General features: G+C 27.7%; 1 protein-coding gene across 11 annotated transcripts in view; it reads right to left on the bottom strand.

Moving 5' to 3' along the window:
• LOC656988 (uncharacterized protein) overlaps positions 1-13,183 on the bottom strand; it is a 41,656-nt gene that overhangs the window by 11,374 nt on the left and 17,099 nt on the right. For 10 of the 11 annotated variants that reach the window (XM_008196546.3, XM_064359063.1, XM_064359090.1 and 7 more), the window contains 2 exons: positions 9,779-9,866; positions 6,660-6,842 (listed from right to left, as the gene is read on the bottom strand). In XM_008196546.3, the coding sequence (XP_008194768.2) occupies positions 6,660-6,842; positions 9,779-9,866 (271 nt within the window). Of the gene's footprint in view, positions 1-6,659; positions 6,843-9,778; positions 9,867-10,251; positions 10,889-13,183 lie in introns of those variants that run through there. The other variant, XM_008196547.3, reaches the window with a different exon arrangement.

The raw sequence follows: 13,183 nt of genomic DNA, 5'->3' as shown, positions 1-13,183 counted from the left end.
CATTTTTTCTTTTACATATCAGTCATTTATTAAGATACATAGAAAATAATAAAGTTGTAGTAGCAATAAGTTTCTCTAGAATAAAGAAATAGGTTGACACTTATAATTCCATTTGAAAAAATTAGTGAATACAATCAAAAACAACTATAAAATACAATACAAATTACAAAATTACAATTACAAAAATTTTCTTTAAGTTTCTTTCAATGTTCTCTAATTTCTTGCAAAGTTTATAAAAATGTAAAGTATGTTATTTACAAAACTATCCTCAAAGTAACTCAAATTAAATAGGAACCGTTTAAATAATTAATGACATACCTTATATTTAGCTTATGAAAAACAACGAAACGAAAAATTAATAAAAGATTTTCTAAGAGAAAAAAGTTGGAGAAAAAAGGTTTACAAAATAAAATAGACAAAAAATGTTGAAAAGCAAAAATCGAATCGAAAATTTATTTTAAACAGTTTTTCAAATAAAGAATATACCTAGAGGAAAAACAAGGGATGTCAATATTTCAAGAAAAAATTGAGAACTATTGACTACCGTCTTCATTTAAGGAAAAAATGGGGACGGACAGTTATTATTTGTTTAATTCCTGTTTTTGATCTCCTTTCCTTAATCCTCTTTAGGTGATAAACATATCAGAACCTACGTTTGAGGTTTTGTTTGTTTTGTAAAATCCTTGGCACTGCTAAAAACTTATTACAACAATAGTATTTTCTCAAAACCAAAACTATAAACGGCTTAATAAAATTTAAACCAGAGTGAAAAACTTATTTTTCACAAAATGAGTAGTCTTTCTTTTTTTCCTGAATTCTTCAAATATTTTTTTACACTTAAGTTATATCAAATTTATTTAATTGACTTACTGATTAACTGTTGGCAGGTTTGCATTTATGGTGTTTTTTTAATTAAATATCAATAATTGTCAGGGTAGTTTGAAAAATAACTGCCGCTTTTTAGAATAAATAAATGTGGGGAGATTCTACTTTGATGTGAGTTCACATACATCTGTACACAATATCATAATTCATGACCTAGGAGTACACAGTACCCATATCCCAGTTCAAATCTATTTTGTTTTAAATTTAATTTGATTTTTTAAAGATTGTCGTACCTTTTCAAATAGTTGTTTTATACATTTTTATACAGTGTGAATTAGATAGTTGACTTGTCCAAAAGTTTAAATATTAAAGATGCAATCTCAATAATCTCATCTGCTTTAGCATCTGAAACTTTGTCAAAAAATGCGATTAAACAAAGTTTGTGTCTTTTGAGAACTTCGTTCCAAACTTTACGTTTACAGTAGTCGGTTAAATTTGAGGCCATTAAATTGAACAACAAAAAATCTATGTCACATTTTTACCATTTTTCTATTTTTTTGCAAAAACCTACTGCCCATAGTTGTTTTTACAATGTAATGGATTTTAAAAAAGTAATCTTAGAGATCATGTTTAATTCAAATTTTTCCTAAAAAATCAAATTTTAAAGCTTCATAGCGTTAATAAAGCTCTACTTGATCTAGATTTTCTCGTGCGAATTAAATTAGTGTTCTTAACATAAACATATATTCCATATCAAGTTCGATCTTATTGCCCCGAAAACTGATTTGTAGTCGGCTTAACATTTTTGGGAATTTAAAGAGTGATTGTACCAGATCTCTTTATTTATTTTTTATTATATTGTAAATTGTAAATTTTATTATAGTACATTACTTTATAACTCAAGTTTTTATGACTGCAAATCATTTACAGAACTTGGTTGTTTTCACAAATACGGCCGAGGATCCTACTTTCAATTTTTTTTCTGTTGGTTACCTGAAGTTTGTTTTTTTTGAGAACTTTACTTCAAAGTTTACAATGCCAATAGTCGGTTAAATTTGAGGCAACAAAAAATTTATGCCAAATTTTCACCTTTTTGACATTGTTTTACAAGAACCTGTTGTTCAATGCTGCTTTTACAACGTAATAGATTCTAAAGAAGTAATCTTAGAGATCATTTTTAAAAAATTTTTGGTGTGAAATTTAATTAGCCGGGGTCATCTGTTTGAGTTCCAAATAAATCTTTTTAAGTACGTATAAGTAATTACTTTAGGTTTTAAGTGTAAATATTTCCCAGTTAACTTTTTTTTCTTTGAGATATTTTTATTTTTGTCTTCCTATATTAGGCGGTGTTTAAATTTGTTGATTTTCTCTAAGTAAGGTAAACATTTTTAACCTGGAGTCTACCTAGATATGGCTTTTTCACTGTGTCAAAATTTGGCTTTCGAAGAGAATTTCTCCAAAACTTTTGTATGCTTCCAGTGTTTTATTGTTTTTCTTTTTGTTTACTGTTTAAGTCTTCATGCGTTAAAAAATACCAAAAATCTTTCACGATTATAATAACGAAAAAAAAACAAGTAGAAAAATCTATTAAAAACTGCAAGAATTATTTATAATTATTATTTAACTAATTGATCTATTTTAAGTAAAGATTCAATAAACAATTCCATTAAAAATAATAATTGCACAAACTGTTAATTTCCATGATTGACACGAGCAAATTATGCTTCATCATACCGCCAAAAACAAAAGCCAAGTTACAGACAAAAATACACGTACTCACATGGTTTGCAGTTTATCTTTAAAGACAAGGAATATTTTTTTAAGGTCCGATTGTGTTACATTTCTAAAAAATCTAAAAGGCAACAACAAAAAGTCTATTATAAATTATAATAATAAGTGGCGACAACTTTTCCAAACGTAAACCAATTTTAGAGCAATTTCAGACTTCAGACTTCAGAAAATTATATTTGGTAAAAGATTTTTTTTTGGATTCTAGTTAGGTGTGTAATTTTTTGTGTAAATGGCAACCTATGATATTAATTTAGATAAAAAAACATGTTTTATGTTGAGCTGATATTAAAAGAAAAATAAAATACAATCAAAATTTTAATTTTGAAAAATGATAACATTTTAAGATTTTTTTTCAAACACTTACAAATTTTAAATAGTTTCATGAAAATTAAGCAAGTAGCTGATCGCTAAACCAATTAGTCTTAAAAAATAATGAAAAAAAATGTGATCTCACGGAATTCAAAGATCGATATCACCATTAGGTACATTTATTTATTTTTGCAATCTAAATTTGAGTTTTATTTTTGCTCGCACACAGCGTATTGTCCCAATAACATTTTTATTTATACCCAGACAAATATTCGCTGTGCAGATTCTAAGCATATTTGTGTCTCGAACCACATGGTTCGTAAGAGCCCATCGTTAATTTTCCACATTTAGGATTGACGTGACATTGAAATAAACATTCAAGACGTATCACAGACGATTTACATCAAACGCACTAACCTTCAGTGTGGACATTAAAGTTTGTTTGAAATATAAACCACGATGCGTTCTAAATTCAAACCGAATCAATTCTTTAAATAACAATCGATTCCGAGCGACGCAATATTCTTAATTTCCCGTCTAGATCTGTTTGTATAAACAGCCAAACATTATCTGAAGATATTTTGGTACTACCTACACGGAGGCAGGGTTACGCAATGAGCTCTGATGGATGTGGCGAGATGCCAAATTTGCTCGTTTGTTTTTACTTCCGGACTATCACGATATGCCTTCGCGAGGTGTTGCGAAGATTGAAGAGAAATTAGCTCTTCACACGCTTGAGGAACAAATTACCACAGAGAGGATGGATATAGAAACATGTCCTCTTTTCCTCCAGTTTTAATTTTAAAAATATCACGATTTGAGGTCGGATCACACGCTAATTTATAATCAATTCGGGAAGCCATTTATTTGGAGAGGTTTCGTTAGATCACCGTGAAATTAAAACGAACAGTGATTTATCGTTACAATTATTTTAATTATTTTAAGGCACAATAGTGATATCACAGGTAAAAGATTTTCAGCCATTAAGTAAAAGTTCTACTTTTGTGCCTAGGCATTTATTAATGTTATTACGCATGTTTTATTCTTACACTAAAACAAATAAAAAGAGTTTTTTTTATTATTATACAAACGAATATTAAAACATTTCGATGAACTATTTCTTTCAAAAATGGAAAATGAGTTAAAAAAATTATTACAATTTTTTTATACAAATTTTTATTTTCAGGGGTTAAAATCGTGAACCCTTTACAATAAATGAATATTTTTTTTTACATTTGATGACCAAAGGTTTAAAGGGTCTTCTCAGATCTTAAGAATTGTCAACTGTCAAATTGCAAAGCTACTATGATTTTTTGAAAATGATGTTTAAAAAGTGAATATAAAACAGATTTTTCAAATGGAATGACCCTGTTTTTTCAATGGCAATTATTAAAGGAACATCAATTTTTATTACTTTTATTAAAATCTTCTATATATACCTCTTACAATATTTAAAATAATCGCAAAAAACAGAATTTTGGCTCATAATTTTCATTTTTAATCAAGTAAACTTTTGAAAAATATGCTAAAATTGTGTTATTAATTAAAAGAAATGTTCTATTTGTTCACGATTTTCATTTCAGAAGTTCAAAATTCGATGGCAGACTGACTGAGTTACTTTACATAATTTACAGGTACAAAAATTTCAGCCATAAGTAAAAGTTCTACTTTTGTGTGTTACTACGAATGTTTTATTTTTACACAAAAACGAATAAAAAGCGGTTTTTTGTTATTATAGAAAAAAATATTAAAACATTTTGATGAACGATTTCTTTCAAAAATGGAAAGTGGGTTAAAAATATTATTATTATATTTTTTTTATACAAATTTTTATTTTCAGGGGTTCATTTACAATAAATGAATATTTTTTCTGCACTAAACCTAAGGTTTAAAAGGTCTTCTCAAATCTTCAGAATTATCAACTGTCAAATTGCAAGGCTACTATGATTTTTTTAATTTTTTTAAAGTGAGTATAAGACAGCTTTTTCAAATAGAATGACCCTATTTTTTCAATGGCAATTAAAGGAACATCAATTTTTATGACTTTTATTAACGTCGATATCTATCTCTTAGAATATTTAGAATAGTCGCAAAAACAGAATTTTGGCTCATAATTTGATTTTTAATCAAATACACTTTTGAAAAATACGAAAAAATTGTGCTATTAATTGAAAGAAATGTTCTAATTGTTCACGATTTTCATTCAAGAAGTTCATAATTCGATGGCAGACTGACTAAGTTACTTTACATAATTAACTAAGTTATAACAAGTCATAATAAATATTATTGTTTTATTGCTTATTCAATAATGAACTAGCAAGAAACTAAATAAAATATTGAAGTTTGACAATTTTGACCATTTTACAAGGTCTACTTGATTAACTATGAAAATTACGAACTAAAATCCGTTTTTTGTGATTTTTTTCAAAAACTGTAAGATATAGGTAAGGACGTATTTATAAAAGTCACCATAAACATCAATATTATTTCGATTGCCGTTAAAAAATAGGGTCGTTTTATTTGAAAAAACTGAATTATAGCAGTTTCTTGAAAACCATTTTGAAAAAATCATACTAGCCATGAATTTTGACAATTGACAATTTTGAAAATTCTACAAAACTCTTAGAACTTTCGGTTATCAAGTGCAAAAGAATTATTTACTTATCGCAAAAGGTCCAAGGGCTGAAATATCTTAGATAAAGCCTTACAAATAAAAATCCTAACAAAAAAATCAACATATGTCAATAACTATGGCGGATAAGTACCAACAACGTTGGTAAATTTTACTCAGTTTGAGAAGGTGAATTCAAATATGCAATAAATATGTGTGGTTACAATTTAAAATTTCAAACTTGGCGCCAATTTTTTGTAGTTCCCAGCCCAGCCGTTTTGAAAATAATTTAGTTGAATTTAGAATAGTCGACTTGGATCGTACACAAAATTTTAAAGTTCTAGAAGTTCTAGAAGTTAAAAAGTTTCTAATGAAAGCCCTAAAAGAATTCATTTTAAATTTATTAAAATGCCAACCGACATTTTTGATTACCGTTTTAAAACGTTCTCTTTCGGCTAAGTTTAAAAAAATAAAGCAAAAAATCTCAAAAACATAAAATAAGTTAAAAAAGTTATTGAAAGTTTTATGCAAAGAGCCTTATCTTTTTGTTCTTGCTTTATTTTATAAAAAGCGATTGTTGTTTGTATATTTTTGTGTTTATCATTATTAAAAAAAAACATCAAAAACAATTGCCTTTTATAAAATTAGGCAAGAACATAAAGATAATAAAGCTTTCTGTGTTTATTTATCAATATTTCTTTATTTTATTAAATTATTTTTTTTACTTTAAATTTCTTTTCTTATTATCAGAAAGATAAAGAAATTGAGTATTTAAAGCAGTAAACAAAAATGTCGATTTAAAAAAAATAAAATCAAAAACGCATGACATTACACTATGATGTCAAAATGTACCTTTAAAAAACTAAAGTCGACCAATGTGAGGATTTTTTTGAAAAGTGACCATTAACAAAGATGTAAATTTTGTGCGTTACTTTTCATTCACTCTGTATACTATTGTGAATATGGAAAAAATAAAAGCAATATGTATTTAGAAAATCTCACTCGTGCTTTACCAAATTATCTGGACAATTATTATTTTTATGCCGAACGTAGTGAGGCAAATAATTTATCTGAACCACATAAAGTATTTCTTTTACTCCTAGTAACATTATTAACTAATTACCTTCTCCTTCATGGACCCATTTCACTGATCGTTTCTTGCGATTCACATACATGGACTGTCCCTTGCTGCTTTGGTTGCTGATGTCGCTAAGAGAGCTTGATATTCTCTTAGCCAGTTGAACTTGTTCTTCGACTGTTGGGTGGATGCCTTTGGCGTAGAAGGCGGACGATGCAAACATTTTTCCTTTGAAAAAAAATTGCAATGTGGAAAATTACTAGATTTTGAACACGATTTAAAATAAATCCTAAAATAATGTACATCATTTATTAATGCGACTGGACGATGACGAATGTAAAGTGCACCTTGCGTTTGAAATTATTAATGAGAGTTGCAGTTCTATTATAGATTTAGGTTTATTGCAACACATAAATTTATTTACTAAATGATCCAAAAAGACAAAAATTGAGTTGAAGTTAAATGATGCCACCCATAAATATACCTACACTTGTTGGTTATTAAATAGTAATTTTGAGCAATCTGTAACGTAACAAAATATCAAATGTACAAAAGTTTATTAAAATATGTGAAAGAAATTCTCCGAAAATTCCAGTGATTTTAATGATCCATTGCAATTTTTTGTTTTCAGTTCTAAGTAATAATTTACAATTTTTTTTACTTTGGATCTATCTTTTCGGGGGAAGTTCAATGTGGCTTAGATTGAATATTGAACTATTTTCAGCTGTTCTAAGTTCATATAGTGACCTTGATTAACTTTTTAAATGCTCATATTCAGAATTAGCTTTTAAAACCAGTTTCTTAATGGAAATAAAGGGACTTTAAAGTTATAACGTTGATTTAGAATATTTTATTTTTGTCAAAAAATTCATAGTAATGACCCTAAGGGTCAGTTTCATAATCTAATTAAAAAAAACTTTAAATTAAATGTTGTTTCTAATATGCTGGTTACTACGAGTTTGTTGACAAAAATATCACATTCTAAATCAACATTAATTAATAAATGCCTCTTTATTTCGATTATTATGAGGCACTAGAACTCTCTTTTAAGCATAACTCAACGTCTTACCATTAAATATTTAGAATCTTGCATGTGACCAAATTACTTCAAATTAATTTTTTGTATTAATTATTGATGTTGTGCTAGCTCCATATGTTGCTACAACATCTCTAAACAAAACAAGTACGATAATTAACATTTATTATGACCAGAATAAAACGAATAAAGCCATTTTAATAAATTTGGTCGTTTTGTGAAAAAAACACGCCAAAATCGTCGTTTTTAGCCAAAATAATGTAATTCTCAAGTTTGCAAAATTAATATATTTTTGACTGCTTATAAGCTGTCTACAAACAAATTTGGTTTTTTGAGAAAGAAAACGACAAACAGATTTATTTAAGTGAAATGAGTTCGTAATTAAAAAAAATCAAATATCCAAAAAAAGCTCTGTACTCTGTAAAAGCACAAAATTTGTCTTTTGAGTCTGCAACTTCATAAAAATTTTAATAATATTTAAATACTTCTAAATAATTCCAAGTAATTGTGATTAGCGTCTTGTATAATATTGCTTTAAAATTTTCACCTTCATGTTTAAATTTAATATGGATATTTTAGTTCAGTGATATAATTCATTAAAATTTAAAAGATTAAGGGTGAATTTAACAATCCTCAGATAAACTCCGAGGTATAAAAATAATGAATTAACCATTGTTTGTTACAATTGTTTCAACAATTGTATTGTATTTTTCTAAATTTATCCTTGGGATAAAGAAAGTAAAAAAATACACTATCTGCCAAAATTTTTATTCTTTAATAAAACACATGTTCAAATCAGAGTTTGCTTTTTATTTTTTCTCGATCTCTGTGCCATTTTTTTACAATTAAAAAAATAATAATTAAGTGTTAATTTAAAGCACATATTAATATAAAAACAATAAAATATTAATTAATCGCAATTTTATGTTATTCTAGAAACAAGATAATGTTTTGAGCAGAAGATACTAAAAAATTAGTTGTGTTACGTTTTAATTATTAACTAGCTATTTTTAGAAGCTTCACTTTTTGAACAGATTTTTACCTCAAAACAACATTTATAAGCATCGTTTGTTTTAGAAAAACAAAATGACTTTTGCAGCAATTTAAACCTTCTTGAAATTTACATTAATATCCACATTAATATACAGAACTTGAATTTGCATCCCGATATTAATTAAACTTATACAGACCTTTGTCTACAACTGGAAGTTGATAATTTTAACGAGCGATATATTTCAAAAAAGAGACAGCTCGTTCTTCTCTTATAATAATTATAAAAATTAGAATTCAAAACTTCATTAGGACCAGCTCAAAATAGAATCAATAGATCGTCGCTAATGTTGGAAATATTTTAACCTTTTCTGATTTTTTTTAGTTTGATCATTTAATTATTAAACAATAACTAAACTTACACAATGCACAATGTAAAAAACATTGTGAATTATCTTATTTTTTAACTTATTTTTTATCCAACAACTAACATCACTCTCTATGATATTAATTTCCCAAAATCTTATCAGTAAATAAAACAAGTAAGTTTTAATGCTAGGTGTTGAAATATGTTTTCCTTATTTTACAGTTTACCCAAATAAAAAAATAAACTATGGATTTTACAGCAATTTGAATTCTAATTCCAATAAAGCTTCATTATTTGTCTGAGTTATATTTTGCAAATCAAATTTCAGATATCATTGTTTTGATGCAGTCAATGATGTCAGTTTTACCTAATTAAGAATTCGTCCAATTCCGGATAATAAATAAACCCATAACACATGTCAATAAAAGAATTGTTTGAATTTTTTATGGTTAAGATTTATTCCATATCCCATGTTAAATAAAAAATTCACATTATTAAAAACACTTAAAAAATTTCTTTTTCTTTCCATTTTTGCAAATATATGCGCGAAAACCAGAGTGAAAATCAACCATTTAGTAATTTAATTAACAGGAATTATTACAATTCAAAGTATCAGAGTTAAAACAAATTAAGGCTGGAATAAGGTGAGTTAAAATCTATTGAATAATAATGAAAAAAAATATATAATAACGAAAACACGATTGAAAACAAGAAAAATTTTGACTAATCTGTTTGTTAGAAAACTACTCGAAAATATTCTCAACCACTTACGATTTTTGCTGGGTTGTATTTGTTCACCATCAGCCGGCGTGAAAATTTTTTCCAAATTGATCGGTTTTGGTGGAGGCGCATTTTCATCCTAGAAATACAAGAAACATTAAATAAAATTTAAAAAAATCAAACAAAACTACTTCAAAATGAACACGTTTCTCCTTCTTTTTACTGTCATAAAACTCCCTTTTGTTATACTCAAATTTCTCTTCACTCCTACTCTCATTGTGAACAAAACATATCTGACCTCCAAGAAACATTTTATTTATACAAAAATAAACCACCACTTTCCGGCGGCGTCAATTGGCATTTATTCAAAGCAATAACAAACGAGTTATTCTAACAAAACTTAAAAAAAATAACGCGTCGGTTGATTTGGAATGTTTCAGGAACGGTTCGAATGAAACTGACCGAATAAATTGAAGCTCTGCTATATCCAGACGTAGTTTTATGACTAGAGATGAGCAACTTACCAGGCCAACCTTGAACACGCGTTGAGTCAAATTTTTCAAAAACTCCTTCTTGTGAGGGTCTTTGGTGTCAGATGGTTTGAAACCACGCTGGGACTCTACACTGTGCGATTTTTGCAAAAGAAAATTTGTTGTTGGTTTTGGCCAAGAAGGCGTTGAGGGCGCAGACGATGGCACAAATCGAGTACTTGAGCTTTTGGACAAATTGTAAGACGTTTTTTTGCTCATGGAATACATCTCACTTTTGGAGTCCACAATTTTATTAAGCAGCCGCATTTTCACAAATTAGTTAAAAACTGGGCCAAGTAATGAGTTATTTTATGCCAAATAATAGAGTCATAATTGTTTTTAGCAAATCGATTCACACATTATGTGAGTGCTTAAAAATAGGTACGTTTGCAAATTTTCAAAAATAATAACAAATAATAAAACGTTGTGTTTGTTATTTTAGCATATAAATAAATTTAGCGTTTGAACTGCACTGTGGCCTAGATATTGCAACCTGCTAGTGGATTTTTGGTTGTAATCGACACAGCACTAGCACAACACCAAATAACGGCACTAAAATCGGCTGATAAGACGTTGTGCATGAAATTACAACAAAGTACACGTCTCGAAATAATCTGCTAGGAGAGAGAACGAATTTGGTAACTATCTGGACCACATCCAAAAATATCCGTTGTACTTATCAACGATCAACGTTGTTTAATTTAAGTGCCTGTTAGAAAAAGTGATAGAAGCGAGCGGAGGTTGGTTTACGTTTGGAAATTTGGCAAGTTATGACCGCAATTAATAATTTGTTTGACGTTGTGATTTAAAGTTCCAGGAAATTGTGCAAAACAATTTAGAGCATAGAGCCACAAGTGCTATTTATTCAATGTCTTTGATTTTGGGATTATTGAAATTATAAATTTGAGTGTTTTTGGAGAAAAGCACAGGATGCGATGCAACCAACATTACAGTTTTTTTTATTTTTAGAACGTGGAGTATACGGGCTGGCCAATTTTTTTTTTTGTCAAAAATGATTGATTTTAAAAAATCAAAAAGTACGCAATTTCTATTAAAGAATGAGACACAATAGAAACATGATCAGAAACCACGTGACCAAAATAACTAGAATAAGTAGGCAATCAATGTGAGATCTCTAAAAGTATTGGCACCAAGGGTGGTATAATGTTTCACTCTTTTTTATTTTTATTTAGTTCACTAATTGTTTAGTGCATCAAATTCTTAATAAGTTGATAAAAACTGACAACTAAAATTTTTACGAGAAAAAAATAAAAAAATATTGGAAATCTGAATACGAAATTCGGTGAAAGATTATAGAAAAATGTAATAATGAAAGCTGTCGAGAATTACATTTTCTTCAGAAAATTCAGTGAAACTATATCGCTATTATTTTGTAATTTTAATTGAACACAACAAATCAATGTTTTTTGTTTTATTTTGTATAGAATACACCATTTTGAATTATTGAACAAAACTGAAATAAACTAATTTATTTTTTCCAAGATTTTGTGGCTTAATTTAAAAATTTTTTTAATTGTTCTTTTTGAGTTGTGACCCAGTCAAGTGTTTTTTTAACTCGAAATTATTTTATTTAGAAACGAATTCAAAATTGTGTTTTAAAGCTTGAAAAAAGGAGATATAACTCATTTTTCGATCAAATTTTGTAATTTTTCAGCTTATTTTTGACGAAATTTTGCTCAAAAACCAAATGTCGAGTGAAGCAAATACAATAACATCAGTTTTGTCTTATATTTTTGAGTTTGCTGCGTGTACCTTTTTTTATAACTCCTTTTTCGATCAATTTTTTTTCAATTTTCAGCTTATTTTTCACAAAATTTTAGTCAACAACAAAATGTCGAGTGTAACAAACACAATAACATCAGTTTCGTCTTATTTTTTTGTCTTTACCGCGTGTTCCTCCTTTTATAACTCCTTTTCGATAAAATTTTATCATTATTCAGTTTATTTTTCACGAAATTTTGTTCGAAAACAAATTGTGGATTGAAACAAATACAATAATCAATTTCGTCTTATTTTTTATCTTTGCTGCGTGTTCCTCCTTTTATAATTCCTTTTTCGATCAATTTTTGTCATTTTTCAACTTATTTTTAACGAAATTTTAATCAAAAACAAAAAATCGAATAAAACAAACACAATAACATCAATTTCATTTTTTTTGTCTTTGTCGCGTGTTTTGACAAAATTTTATAAAATAATTGAATTTCAGGTTCAAAAACGAACTAACTGAATGAACTAAGTCAAACTTAATATCAATTTTCATCAAATTTGGTAATTTTTAGTCAGTTTGAGCAAAATTTTTTGAGAGAAAAAACTTTGTTAATCACACAAAAAAGCAAAAAAATCCATTTACAAGTATTTCGGAAAAATTTTGTTGATTCTTCGATTTGGTTTAAATAATATTTTGTAAATATTTCCGTTTTTGGTCGAAAAATGCGATAGACACTCAAAAAAACAATAAACTATGTAATTTTCGACTTAATTTGGTGATTTTTTCGTTTGTATTAGCAACATTTCGAAACAGAGAAGTTAACTCAAAACAGAACATGATTTTTGACCAAATGTTGTGGTTTTTGGGCTTTTCTGACAAAACTTTGCTCAAAAAACGAACTAAATCGAAAGACACTAACAACAATTTCCGTTTATTTGTTGGTTTTAGATGTGTTTCGACAAGTTCTTGCAAAATAAATCAGTCTCAACCTAGAAAAGGTCAGATCAACTTTGATTCAATTGGATAATTTTTCATCCAACTTTTAGCAAATTAAAAAAAAATAATTTTTACCTCAACACGGCTTCGGTCTGTTTTTAACAAAATTTTACAAAAGAAAAGCCTTCCTGGCTAAAAACGTACTCAAAAAAGCCAAAATATGATAATTTTAGATTTAAATTAGTGATTTTTTGCTTCCAT

This window comes from Tribolium castaneum, chromosome 1, assembly GCF_031307605.1.
Source record: "Tribolium castaneum strain GA2 chromosome 1, icTriCast1.1, whole genome shotgun sequence".
Taxonomy (NCBI): domain Eukaryota; kingdom Metazoa; phylum Arthropoda; class Insecta; order Coleoptera; family Tenebrionidae; genus Tribolium; species Tribolium castaneum.
This window is presented reverse-complemented; position numbering and strand designations above follow the sequence as displayed.